Here is a 14,773-nt window from a genome sequence, read left to right on the forward strand (position 1 = left end):
TTGATTGCTGACATCCAAAGCTAATGAGCTTTGGGGTTTAATTGTTTCTTTCAGAAGTTTTATTCATGTTATGGTGATACTTTCCTTATTACTTTCTAGATCACATTTAAAAGACAGCTGACAGAAAAACTGCCTTGGAATCGGAAAGAGTCCGTGGCTTGCTCCAACCAGATTGTCTTTACCTTTCACTTTGCGGCATTTCTTTCTCTACGCGATTGTTAACTGCGCGTTTCTAACTCTTCATTGCAGTTGATTGTGAACTGGTGATTTATATTTCGGCGTTACACCTGGTAGCACCGCAATTTAAATTCAAAAAATTTAACTTGTTTTGCAGAAGTATCATTTTAAATTTAGTTTGTTTGGTTTTTAGGTTTTATTTTTTCCTAAGGATCCACACCAAAACAAGTAAGCAGTTCAGAAAATTTTGCTGTTAACTTGATTGTGATTAAGGGAGAGCAAAAATTTGCAGAAGAATCGCTGCGAAGTCACATAAGTAAAAAACAATTGAGAGCAGTTATTTGGTCCTGTTCAACAAATCAATGTAACACACGCGCGAACGCTTCGTTTTTCCTTTTTCAAGCAAATTTTTAGCTAGATTTAGTACCACAAAAAACTCATTTAGAACTCTTGTTTCTGTGAAAATTTGCGTCGCTAATTTTGAACGGAAAGAGCCAGGCTGCTTAGCCTACATAAAAATAAGGGATTTTGCAAATTACCAAAAAAATCGTCGCTCCTTTGAATTTGAGCCGTTTCTTAACTTTACTTTATATAAGACAGAACAACTACGAGTCAAATGTAAAAATTTTATCAAGATGACAAAAGATTTCAATCAACTGATATCTCGAAGGCCCGTGATGCCCTTTTGTTCCTCACAGCATGTTGCTAATGTTATTGCAATCTTCAGGAATTTGATTGCTTAGAAAAGCCGCCAAAATTGCAACAACAAATTTGACTCCATTCTCCAGCAACTTGAAACTTAGACGTGCTCTGCTAATAAAAGAACTGACTATAAAAATGTTTTAAAACACCACAGATATTGTCTTGTTTTCATTGTGAATTATTTGAGTGAAGCTGTTCTGGAGATCAAGATGGTGCATAGTTGGTAAAAAAAGTTTGTCGTTGTCTATTGCCTCAGTTTTTTTTTAATTTAATTGGGTGGATTTGCATGGTGACTGCTTTGTATGTAGTTTGAAATTTTTTGACGCGCTTTTTTTGCTTGATTTTTTAATAGGTAGAGGTATTCGCCTTGCGAAACTGGCTCGTACTAATTTGATTGCTGACATCCAAAGCTAATGAGCTTTAGGGTTTAATTGTTTCTTTCAGAAGTTTTATTCATGTTATGGTGATACTTTCCTTATTACTTTCTAGATCACATTTAAAAGACAGCTGACAGAAAAACTGCCTTGGAATCGGAAAGAGTCCATGGCTTGCTCCAACCAGATTGTCATTACCTTTCACTTTGCGGCATTTCTTTCTCTACGCGATTGTTAACTGCGCGTTTCTAACTCTTCATTGCAGTTGATTGTGAACTGTTGATTTATACTTCGGCGTTAAAGACTGGTTCATTAGTGAGTGTTTTTTTTTCTGGAGAGCTTTCTACAACAGCCGTTGAAATTGCAAGAATGGTCATTTTAAGACGCACTCTTTGGCGTTCTCATCTGGAGACGAGGGTAAATTTCCCCAAAAATGGTTTAATGCCCCCTAAGAAATTTCAGTCTCGACAACTCCATGTGATACTCAATCAGAATAGATTGATATTCTACACCATTATGCTGAATAATGACCTAAATTGGCTTTGTTCTCCGAATCCAATTCTCCAAACAGAACTGTATTTTTGCGCCGTAATTGCAACTTTGTGTGGGAACAAACAAATTATTCAATTAACGTAAGAAGTCGTTAACATTTAGACCATAAAACAAATTAGGTCAAGTACTGCGAGGTCGGATATGAGTACCATATGAGACTCCAATTCAATTCAGTATAAAAAATTGTAGTTAAGAGCATTTTGGGATACGCAATTTGCAAGAAGATCTGGGTGAAAATTCAAATATGTGAAACAAAATTTTTTCATAGAAACATCTAATTAGGCTGGTGGACTACGTCACACAGCGTGTAAATACTAATAGTCTCAAAATGAACTCAGAAAACATCCTTGTGTGTTACTTGCCCCTTTTCAACTACCAAATAAAAAGGGAGGACCGCTAAAGAGTGTTTGCAAAATTTTCCAGGTCTACAAAAGACGAAAATCTGTTTCTTTAATACTAACTCTCCACCTGAATAAAAAGACTGAACATAAAAAATGCATTTTCTAAGCAAAACTATAAATCTTGAAAACTACCAAAAAATAAAAATCAAAATCTTTTCTTTTTGCGTATATCGTTAACAATTAATTTTCCGACATTGAAGCTTCGGTAGATAACCTTATTATAACCTTAATATACGGTTTTATTATTCCGGTTATAATAAAAGATAACATTATTATACGGATTTAAGAAAGAACATTATGAAATAATTTATTCTATAAGTTTAAATCACATTCAAGTCAGACTAAAATAATCCTCATCAACTTACGGAGAAACAATTGAGTCTTTTTTCAATCAATGTTTAATCGAATTGTCCAAAACGTTGAAAATCTGTTGAAGCAAAGAATTAATTAGATTGTTTACCACAAAAGCAATTTAATATCTTTCCTTGAGATGAAACCAAACATAGCTGTCAAAATGCATAAAATAGCCGCAATTGCTAAATAGATCTACAGTCCAAAACATATAGTAAAAGAGAGACCAAAAGGACACTTGTTTTCATTTAAAACTGAGATGTTATATTTTGATTCAAAATCGTATTAATTTCTATTAGCTGCCCTCAAATACCCCTCAATTAAAGTGACGCCCGCTCACTTGACCTGATCTCTTTGAATTGAAGTAAAGAAAAGGTCAATTCCAGAGCGAGGAAAAAATCTTTGAGAGTGAGTAAGTCACGTGTGATCAAAAAATAAATAACGCAAATGAACGAAAAACTATCTCTACTAAGAGTGAAAACCGCCGTCATGCACGCAATGCAGTTGAAATTGCATGAACGAACGAACAAAAAGCAGATTCGACGTGATTGTGACGTCATGTAGTCAACTAAATCGAGTCCCTCCCAATGTACCCCCCCCCCCCATATAAGTGGTCAATTAACCTATAGACCCCCAATCATGGTAAACATGCATACAAGGAGGGGCTATAATTTTTGTGGGGGGCTATAATGGGAAAGACCCCCAAAATCTTGACGACGATATGAAAAGCACGGCTGGTAGAATTCCGGAACTCGAATAGTCGGAACTTCACCAGCAAAACCATATCCACAGCTGAAACCATTGTTTTATCTTAAAAATGTTATTCTTTACCGCACCAGATTTAAAGAAACATGGTAAAAAATCTCTACCTTATAAAGAGAAAAATTGTGAGTTCTGACACCAATGAAAGTAGCTCGCATAAAAACAAGTACAAACTCATTTAGGAGTCATAAAAAACACTCAAAAATTTAAATTTAAAGACATAATTTTGACAGACGACACCCACTTGATACCGCAAACTTTCACCTTACTGAAAACGTATCTGTTGTCGTTGAAAGCTGGCCAAAATTCTTAGGATGGAGAAAAATTAATAGTCTCAAAAAACTCACAGGCTGAAAATTGTCACAAATAATGATGGTTCTTTTTTGAAGTCGGAGATCCGTAATTAACTCTCCGAATTAAAAGACACAATCGTAAATGATATTGAGGGTATCATTCTTAGAAACCAAACTGACTTAAAAACACAGCTCTTGAGAATTAGGGCAAAAAATCTTAGATTTCTCTATAGTTGCAGACAAAATGAATTCAAAACTATTTTGAATTTAAATACCTTGAAAAAGAAGGAACAGATTAACTCTCAAAAACAAGACATGATTTATTACAAACCTAGCATAACCTAAAATTCACATTCACAAAAACTAAATATCAGTCAACGTCTCTAAATTAATTCCAACAAAGTCTAGGTGCTACATTATATACGGAAGCAATCACAAACCAACAACAAATTTTGAAAAAAAATATCACAAAAGATATGTAAATATAAAATTATAACGAATAAAAATTAGTCACAATAAATATTTAGGTCCGAAGAGAATGCTAGAATGATACATGCTGGATTAAAGATAGTAAAAAACATTGCAAAACAGCAGAAAAAGCCTACTTTGTTATTTTGAAGAATGGCTCAGAAGAAAACCTGATCTCTTGTCTCAATGAAAAAAAAGATTGAAACAAATCAAAGATTGAAGACACGAAAATTTTGCAAAAATAAAAATTTTGTCAAATTGTTGTTAAAAGTGAGTTTATGGCACATTTTTTCCCTGAATTCCGAAGGCAGCACTAAAAACTAAACGATTTATCCATAACACAAAATTACAATCCGTGCCGATGCAGAGAACGACGTTCATGTAATTAATACTACAAAACTAACAAAAAGTGAAATACTGAACACAAACCGGAATAGCAAGTTTACAACTACATTAAATAAAGATTACCAAGTTAAACAGAAAGGCCTAAAGAATAAACTGTCAAAAAAACGCTGCAAAAAATACTTACTCTGTTAAAATGTCCTTTTAAAGACCCCAAAATTAGAGAAATTATTGAAAAAGTTTGAAAAAATAAAAGAAATATGGGACTATTTTCAACCTAAAAATCAGTATTAGGCTGTAAAAAACTTAATGTTATCTAATTCAGAGAGCTGCATTCTAATGCAGCATTGGTTTAGAAACTATTTATACAAAAAAAAACAAATTAAAAGGAAAGAATTTGAGCGAATAAACAGACAAAAAAATGGCCAAGCACGGTTGTCTTTATACGACACTCTCTCAAAAACACTTCAAAGTCGAAAAGTTATTCACTGAATGCAGCGCATAATCAAAAAACTTCTGTCGCTGAAAAAATTGGTTTATACGACACTTTTACTCGCTTTTGTCAAGAAGCCGTTTGAACCGATAGCACTTACGGTAAAAACTCAAGAATACTCCTCTTTGAGTCGTAAATCAAGAGAAGGTCAATTATCGCCACAAATATCGCTTTGTGGCTATTAATAAACTTATTTGCAGAGGACTGCTAATTGTTGTGCCATAGTGGCCAAGTTGAAGTCAGTTAGAAGTTTTTTGAAGATGTCGCTAAGAAATTTGTCGTCTTCTTAAGTTTAAAATTCTGCCAACTGTGATTGAGGACTTTGGCAGCAAATTTGATCAATATACAATTTTGATTAAAAATGAAAAAAAACATATTTTGAAAAAACAAAATTAGATAAAAATTAGGAACAGCTTTTCAGATAACTCAATTTTAGTTTGTCTCCAATCATTTGGTTTCAAAACTTTCCAGGCTAGAAGAAAGCTTAATTATCTGTTAAATTGTCCTTGAGGGTTGAAAACTGAAAAGTAATCGAAATCGTTCACATTTAGACTGAATCTATCCTCAAGTTTTTTATTACCAGCATTTACAACATCCAATATATTCGTATAGCACACAATCGACTCTTTTGATGCCATATTCGGTCAAGTAAAAAAACAACGCTGGAACATTGGTCAAATTGCTCTCTAACGACTGGCTGCTAGCTGAGGGAGGCTAGCTTTATTGTAATTGAGGGATGGTATGTCTCCATCGACCAACAAGCTGTAGGTCTCTAAGAAATCACATTTGGCTTTGACCTCTATCCCGTTTTTGAGGACGAAAAGTCAAATGATCAGACGAAAAGTCGGCGCGTATATACCAGCAGGACTAACATGGCCCAGAACGTAAATATGTCAAGCAAAAAATAGAATACAAAGAGCACAGGACTAATATAATTGCTACAAACTTCGTTCCAGAGCAATTAACTAGGCACTGTTCGAAAGACAATATAAACCGTGAAAAACGGAAAGGATCGAAAGGAAAGGAAAAACGGATGGTAAAAATCTAAAATTCAGATAAAATTCTAAAAACAAGAAATTGAAAACTTCGCTTCAAGGATTTCAGAAGTTTTCCAGTATTACTTCGTTTTTTTTAAAATTAACTTTTTTTTTCAATAAATTTTTTCACAACTGTTAACATAAGGATCTGTCAAATTGCCCAATTTGCGTATTATTCGAACGAAATTGCCAAATTTACGTATTATTCGAACAAAAATAAGCGACCTAACGGCGTTAAAAGGTTAGAAAAGCGGACATCAAAATTGAGGCCTGCTTTTGTCGAATCTGAGGATGGCCGCATTTTTTATTCAGAGCACTATTACATACCTCAGATCATTTTGATTGTCCAAAAGTGACTTGGAGCTGTTGCAAAACACGTATGGAGCTGTTGCAAATGTATTAAAAAAACCATAGCTTGATAAACCGAAAACGGGTTGATGAAAGGTTTGCAGGTAGTTAAAATTTATAATTTTGACATTTTTAGCCTTATTCCAACACCATTTAATGGATACTAGGAACAGACAGCTATGATGCGTTCCATGTCAAAATTGTTGACAAAACAAGTTGGGTAATATATACTCTCAATATTTTATAGAGATCGTGGAAAAATATATTTGCACTTTGAGATTCTTGTATCTGCAAAATATATAGCACTGTAATAGATTTAGGATTACCATTGTGAACTAAAAATACTAACTGCGCACCTTTTCAAAAGTACAAATAATCTTGAGTTTAAGGAGCAAAACACAACACGTGAACAAATCATTGAAGATTCATCAAACTTATTCAGTCAATCAATATTCACGGGTAAAGCCCGCTTCTGTTCATCAGTAAGAGTTTGATAGAAGTCACTGATCGGCTGATAAAACTGAGCACTTCTGTCAAACTGAAGCTGTATGAGAGTTGTTTCAGAGATAATGCGATCCAAAGCGTGTGTCCGAATGTACGCGTCACCCATTTGGTCACAATAAATTCGTGGGTGTTTGCAAAGCGGCCATTGGGTCAGGGTTCCCTCTTCTAAGTGTCGAATAGTGTCTATGATAGATCCAACCTGCTTCATTCAAGTTTTAGGGACATACGAAAATGCACAAAGTCTTGTCTATATGCGAGATCGAAAGGCTATCTATTATGAGCTCAGTAAATTTTATCTGAAATTGTGTACTTCGTTTAATTTCAAAAATAGGATTGGTTCAAAAAACGGGTCTTTCCCATTCGGGATTGAAAGTAAAATTGGATCCATTTAAATATACCTATTTCGAAAATATGTTAAAAGCCAACTTTTGTCTCTGAAATTGGTCCAGGATTATATCTGCAAGACCTGAAAAAAATTATTGGCCCTTGAAGATCGATTCTCAGAAAATGACAATTTTTTCAAAAATAGAAATTCGTTCAAAAAATAGAAATTCGTTCAATTTCAAAAAATAGAAATTCGTTCCATTAAAATGTTGAAAACCATTCCAATGCCCCTAGCAACTATGTAATAACATACTATCAAACACTGTAGGTGGTTACCTGGCCACTGAGGCAAGACAAATGTTTTTAAAAAACTTGAAATTGCAAATTTTATCAAAAAATTTCATGAATTCGACATGTTAAACTGTTGAAAACAATTCTATTGACACTAACAACCATGCAGTTTTCTATTCTGTTTTCTGGCCCTTGAGAATGAACAAATGAAAAAAGAAAAACAAATGAAAAATTTTAGCAAAACTTAAAAAGAATAGCAGATTTTATCAAAAAAATGCTAAAATTCGAGACATTAAAATGTTGAAAACCATTCCATTGTTACTAGAAATTATGCAGTGCCCCATTATCAAACCTTAAAGGAGATTCTATGGCCCCCGAGGCTGGAAAAACTAAAAAAAACCACAAAAATTTAAAAACTTTCAGAAAAAAATTGCAAAAATGAGTATCATTTTGCGTGTTTGTAGTACCAAAACATATAGCTCATAAAATGGTCATAATAAGTATTTTTGTCTCGCAAAAGACCTTCATCAACTTTTAAAAACTTCAACTTAAGACTAATCAAACAAAAAAATAAAAGAAAATCACAAAAAACGTTAAAAATTGCACCATTTTGAGCCCAAAAACTCCTAAAAATGACCTTTTAACCTTAAATTAAGGCCATCTAAGACACTTGAAGGACTACTTAAGCTCACTTTGTGCTTCTAATGAAACTTAATGCCCGCTGGGCTTTACCTGTTTATCCAGTTTTGAAAGATCAAAGTCATTGAAAAATGTGTGCAAACATCTTAAAAAAAACAGCGCCCCAATACAATTCAAATTCTTTGAATTGTAAAAAAGGAGAGCGCCTAAATTATAGCCGTTTGAGAGGCTGACGGCGGCTATTAATAAGTAATTATTATCTAGTTTTAATATTATTGTATTATTTTACATGGAATTTGGTTTGATTACTTGGTCGATTATTTTAAAAGGAAGCAGATTGATCATGTTCCTCGAGCGAGAATTTGATTCTCTTTCACTTCCGGAGGGGGTTCAATGTGTATTTCCATGACGACCTTTGGCAAATGTTCTCTCCCACTAGCCAACATCTCTGCTGCCTTATCACACTTGCAATACAGACTCGTTCTAAACTCGTGCTCCATCAGCGGATCTTGCTCGGCCTGAAAGTTCAAAAAATACCAATTAAACATCCTGAAAAGGCATTTTTTGAATGTACATTCCAACCAATTTACTAAAAGAAGGTTTATTGTAAAATTGGAGACACTTTTTGACGCTTTCACAAAACTGATGAAAAAAATATAGCACCAAAAGTTTTCAAAAACATAATAATGGGCTGAAATATTCAATACTAGTGATCTAATCATTTAAACTATCAAAGGAAGAAGTTATATCAAATTGAGCATCAATCTCTGCAGCAGTGACAAACAGCAACGACGGTGGTTCACAACATTGACCCTCATTTTGTTAAATTCTAAAAATTTCCATTGGAAAAATGGCTCCAATTTTGCATCAAATTCATTACCACGCGCCTGTTACAGAAAATACAGCTCACAAGAAATATTAACGAGTAAGCCACCCAAACACATCTTTGCCATCTGTCAAAAGAATTGTTTCGATCAGCTCACTAGTAACGAGCAATCTAATATTCCTTTGAATTATAAGATGCTAGAGGAAACGGATTCCATTTTTAAATCCTCGGCGGAATCAATACTGCTTTAAGAGACGTTCTATACCTAGAAAACGTTCTATAGGTTAAATTGAACAATTATCTCACTCAGAAATAATGAAATTTATTTACATATGTTTGAATAGAAAGAAGAGGTATCACGATTCGTTTCCAAATTGACCGAGACTTACGAGAAGCAATGGATTGTCGACGTGTGACTGCATTGGGACAAACTTCAGATGATATCTCTCTTTTGGCACAGGGGGTGTGAATCTGTTTGACAAGAGGTCTTCAACTGCAAGTCGGAAGTGTTGTCGTTGACAGCGCAACATCAGCAATCCTATTTCAAAACAAACACTTAGTTTAGGCAGTAATTCATCTTATAACATTTAGCAACATAATTTACTGTTTCAGCATCTTTCAAAATAGCAGGATTCATATTCGAGGCTTTTTATCTTCAGATCACATCAAAAATCTTTTCACGCAACCCATGAAAATAAGCAAAATAACGCATCCCAGGAATAAAAACTTTACCATAATAAAGATCTCAGCAGGCATCGTTAATAACAACTGTTATTAGAAAGATTTTTTTTCTAATAACTAACTTTTCAAAATACAAAAAAGTGTTTATGATACTAATATTGGCGGTTGTGGAGGAGCAAAACATAAAAATTCATGTTAGTTCCACAATTGTCATCATGCTAGTAAATGTCGAACAAATCAGTCCGATTCTTGAAAAACGTTTCAATTGGATGCTTGTCGAAGTGACGCATTTAGAGACTGGTCACTGGGGTTTTCCACGCGTTATACAGTTCAGATCAGTTTTATCTCATTATGTTACAGATTCCACATTGCAGATCCCTCGCCATGTGAATTTGTTCTCCTAGGCATTTTTATAATGTACTTTTTGTTAAGGGCTTTTCCATAATCCTTTAATACGCCAGAGAAGTTACTAGTTTTTTTCAAACTGGCTTCAGTGAATTTATATTCACTAACTGGCCAATTTTTCACCAATTTGATGAACGCATCTAGTCGACAACGACATTCGAGAAAGATAATCAAGGTATAAAAAACTGCATTTAAAATGTCGAATGAGCAATAATTGCATCAATTTAGAGGACATATTTCCGCTTTTAAAAAGAGATAAAATCAAAATTCTCCCTTTTCTCTCAGAAGTTGTTTTTTACAGCCCTTGTTCACACCTTACATTCTTGTTTTAATATTTGCCCCACTGATTGATACACTTATATCAAATCACAAAAAAATTCCTTCAGTAGTAGTAGGTTTTCGGGATTGTTACGTGATTCGTCACCCTCAGTTATCAAAATTTATTAGCGTCAGCTTTCCCAGAAGGCTGTAGCTGTGCACATGCATAGTATCCTTTTCCAGTTGTTACGACAACGAGATAAACCAAAAAGAAACGATGCTATCGCTTGGCGGCTATTTTTTGACGAACACATGCAAACTGTGAATAAACATTGAAACAGCAGAAATACAATCCAATTATTGATTGTACTAAGGAGGCGCAGTAATGTGCGTTTGCACAAAACGTTTTCACTCTGCTCTACACAGGAAACTTTCAAACTTCACATTGTTCGATAATTGGTTTCTGAGTCTAAAAAATTGCTAAAAACTCATAAAGAAAGAATTTTTGGCTTGATATCTGAAGGCCGATGACACCTACGGTTAATAAGACAAACAACAAAAAAGCAAAGAAAAAACATTTAAAAATCCGATGTCTTTTGAAAAATACTAAATACGTAAGTTTTGACTAAAAACTATTTAATAGAGTGAAATTTCAAAACTTTAGGGAGAAAATGGGATCTGTCATTGGTGAGACTACGTCATAAACTACAAAATGTAAATAAAATCAGAAAAACTATAGATTCACTCACTAGGGTGTTATGTAAATATCAACGGGAGTTGCAATTAATTCCTTTATTTACCATGTGAAAAGACAAAAGAATATTGTTTAGTATCAAAAACAAAAAAACAAAAAATTATGAAAAAAACAGTGCAAAGTCATGATACATCAGCTAAAATATAAAAACAAATAGAGCGTTTAATTTTTGCTTTAAAAGCAAGTGTATGGGTCGGGTCATGTCATTGATCAGACGAAATTACAAGTAGAAGAGAATAATTCCTATGACTACAAACACACATACAGGCATAAAATTTAAGAAGTTGCATCGTTTTTCAAGCGTCTGAAGACGTAACCTACTCACTCAGAAAATTTTAATAGTTTGATTTGTCCTACATAAACTAGCAGAGTACAACTAGAGAAACAAACAAGCGAAAACTTAAAATTCAACTATAAAGTGAGAAAAAAGAGTGGAAGCTATTAAAACCATAAGGGAACTTTGATTATTCTGCCAAGAAAGGACCACATAAATGAACCTAGATGCAAAAATCAAATTTCTTTTACTAACTCCTAAGTTTCGAAGTCATACAACTATCATTTAAAACCAAAAAAAGCCAGTCAACAGAAAAAAAATGTTTCACTAGAAAGAAAAGGGGGCGTGTCATTAGTTAGATGGAGCCACAAGTTAACAGAAAAAAACCGAAAAGGATCACAATTTAAAAACATAACCAACTAACGTCGGGCGAAATGCTCTCAAACGATCGGCGAGTGGTTGGCATTGGTAGTACCCAGCTTGGGAGAGATGCTAGCGTGGGGTTAGGGCTCGTAAGGCTGTTGAGAGGACTGGAGCAGTGCTTTTTTTGGTGGGGGGGGGGGGGGGGTGACTGACAGGTGGGGGGGGGGGAGGAGGGGGTGACTGACAGGTGGGGGGGGGTTAAAATTTTGGAATTAGGAACAGCCCTTAACACCATGAAATTGTCTCCTCAAAACAGTTTTTGGTGAATGCTTCTTATAAGGCTCTAAGCCCTTAATGTGACTGTATAAGGCTCTAGGAGCCCTTAATGCCCTCCACGCGGTACCCGTTTATCCCCTTATTGAGGACAAAAGTCAAATAAGTCAGACGAAAGATTGGTTAAGCAAAAAATCGCATAAAAAAGATCACAGGACTAATATAATTGCTACAAACTTCGTTTGAGAGCAATTTAAAAAATTTAAAAAAGTCATAACAGCCATTAGATATCAACTTACAGAATTAGATAGGTTCACTCATTCCTACTAGAGAAGCGAGTTGGATTGTGAACTGTGTCAAATGAGATTTAGTCAAGATTACAAAAACTACAGGCAAAACTGAAATTCACAGAAGTTGTGAATACAAAAGCTGTCGCAGTTGAGCATATAGACCCCCCCGCACTAAGATGGGGGTTGGAAATAAAAAAGGTCAATTAAGAGAGAGCCCTTCCCCTAAAAGGGCAGTCGGTCAACTAGGGGGCAGCAAGTTAACTCCTATGTGTATTTATAAATCCTGACAGTAGTCAAAAATTAAAGCACCAGATGCAAAAGATGAAGAAATAGATATGGTAAACAAAAACCTTTAGATGGGGTTGGAACAAAAACCGTTATATTATTGCCACAACTTCATTTCACAGCCTAGAAAAGTAAAAGTTGGAAACAAAATTATATATTGCCCGCATTACCGAATTGCAAGCAGCTTCAGGAATGTAAACCTCAAGTGTAGTTCTTTGGATTCATCGATAGCATTGAGAGGGAATATTTGTTGCTAACCTTTGACCTTTCCTTCGTCAGTGACACCGCAGTAGATCACACCACCGAATACAGAATTCAGGAAGCTGCAAATGAGAACGCATCTGTTTCATTTTAACCCTAAGTATTTAAAGTACCATAGTAGTAGTACTAGAAGTAGATTAGGCTTCGAAGTTCGTTTTTCAGGGTATTGCTCCCATTCAATTGTCCAGATTCATAAGTTTCTGATTAATGTTGCAGTTTCCACACTTGCATACAATGCGCCAAGTGCATTTGTTTTCCTCTGTGTACTGATCGCAGAAATAATGCCAAAACATTTTTGACACTGTATTTTTATTTAAGCTTCTACCATAATTTGAATAAACTTTGAGCACTAAATTGTAGAGAATTTTTGTCCGGTGGAAAAATTTTTGTCGCTTCTTAATAATCGATTTTTGTTTATTTGTTGACGAGTGGTACTTTCCTGAATACTGTCTAAGTTCGATAGTTCAACGTCGTATTTACCTTGTTTTAAAGCAATAAGGTATAATAAGTGGTGCATTTCAATATAAAGGCTGAGAGGCAACAAATTCAAGGTAACAAGTCGCTGTTCAATGCGACTTGTTACCTTGAATTTCTTTCATTCAATTTTCAATTTCTTTCATTTCAATTTCTTTCATTTGCGACTTATTCGGGAACCATGCCTGAGAGCAATAAGTAACTATCGGTACAACGTAACCTAAAAAGCGTTCAGTTTAGATTTTTGTTAGGAGCATTTTTCATTCCAATTTAGGTTTTCTGAAACTTGGAGCCCAAGGTCTCGCTGATTTTTTACTTGATCTAGCTTATGGTTGTCAATAGACGCCGTTATATTTCCCTTGCTGTTCAGGAGGTGAGTTTTGTTATAATTCAGTCTCATTTGATTTTCTTTGCACCAAGTTGACAAACTAGAAACTGCTATTACAGAAATTGTAAGCAACCATCTTCAGTTAAGGAAATGAGACAACTGATTTCATATACATTGCCTAGCAATAATATCAATGGAATATCGCCGAAAATTCCCGAAAAAAAATTGTAATGCACGCACTTTTTACACATTGAGAAAACGAAACAGTACCTGCAGATGGCTTTTGATAGAGGTTGTCGAGTGGGTCTACCACTATTGTCGTACTTGACAAAATTGGGCATTTCTTCGTAACCAAGGTTACGATGTCCTTTGAACTCGTGGGTCACGTCTTCGTCAAAGTCAACTTCCTCTCCTTCCACGTATGATCGTGACAAGTCCACATCATCCTCAATCTTAATCGCAGGCGCGATCATCGGATGCCCATCTGAAGAGCAATGCTAATAAAAAAACTGTCTTCTTTTTTGTCTTCTTGATCTAACTGGGAATTTTATCGGGCATTCCAATGGGTTACTTAAGGCGAACGTTGGCCTATTCTCAGTCAATTTGTGTTTGCGTTTTCTCATCAGAAAATATCCACGTCTGCAAAGAACTGCGAAATAAAAACCACATCTTCCCAACAGTTCAAAATTAACGGGTTCGGCGTTCTATCGGCTCTATCTAGTGGGCCACTCGAAAACCCAGAATTGATTAACCATATCTGATTAGCTCATCAAAGTTGAAACGAAACCGTTTAGAAACGAACAAGTTGTCGTCATAATTTCAAGAGATTTAATAAAATCATCATTGCTCATGGCGCATCATCTGCTTCTGCACAAACTGCAAAACCGATAAAAAAAGAACTTGAACTCAGTTGGATCAATAACTAATTGTGTAGAAGAAACCAATTTGTCAAATTAAACTTAATTCTGATATTTGAAACAAACGTTTTAGAACTTTACGTTCATCATCAGGTTAAAACTGTTTCACAAAATGTTAAAGGATAACATGAATATGTATTTACATTTGTCTGAGACCACAATTTAAACAATTCTAGGAAATAAATTAAAAAAATTAAATCGAAACTTTTCATTTATACAATATTTAGCCTACTTACAAATCATATTTAGGATCTATTATGTTTCGGCCCCCAGCTCAGTGAGCTTATAAAGGGGGGCGTAAAACAAACTGGGGGGGGGGAACAGAA

At 34.8% G+C, this 14,773-nt stretch overlaps 1 protein-coding gene across 1 annotated transcript; it reads right to left on the reverse strand.

Annotated features, from left to right (window-relative positions):
• Positions 1 to 6,516: 6,516 nt before the first annotated feature.
• On the reverse strand, positions 6,517 to 14,173 carry LOC142352220 (schlafen-like protein 2). The gene is made up of 5 exons (XM_075404659.1): positions 13,801 to 14,173; positions 12,726 to 12,790; positions 9,274 to 9,422; positions 8,408 to 8,576; positions 6,517 to 6,987 (listed from the first exon to the last, which is right to left on the reverse strand). Exons 1-5 carry the CDS (start codon positions 14,001 to 14,003, stop codon positions 6,743 to 6,745), a joined length of 831 nt encoding a protein of 276 aa, XP_075260774.1. The 5' UTR covers positions 14,004 to 14,173; the 3' UTR covers positions 6,517 to 6,742.
• Positions 14,174 to 14,773: the final 600 nt, after the last annotated feature.

Source organism: Convolutriloba macropyga, chromosome 13 (genome assembly GCF_964194025.1).
Source record: "Convolutriloba macropyga chromosome 13, txConMacr16.3, whole genome shotgun sequence".
Classification (NCBI taxonomy): domain Eukaryota; kingdom Metazoa; phylum Xenacoelomorpha; order Acoela; family Convolutidae; genus Convolutriloba; species Convolutriloba macropyga.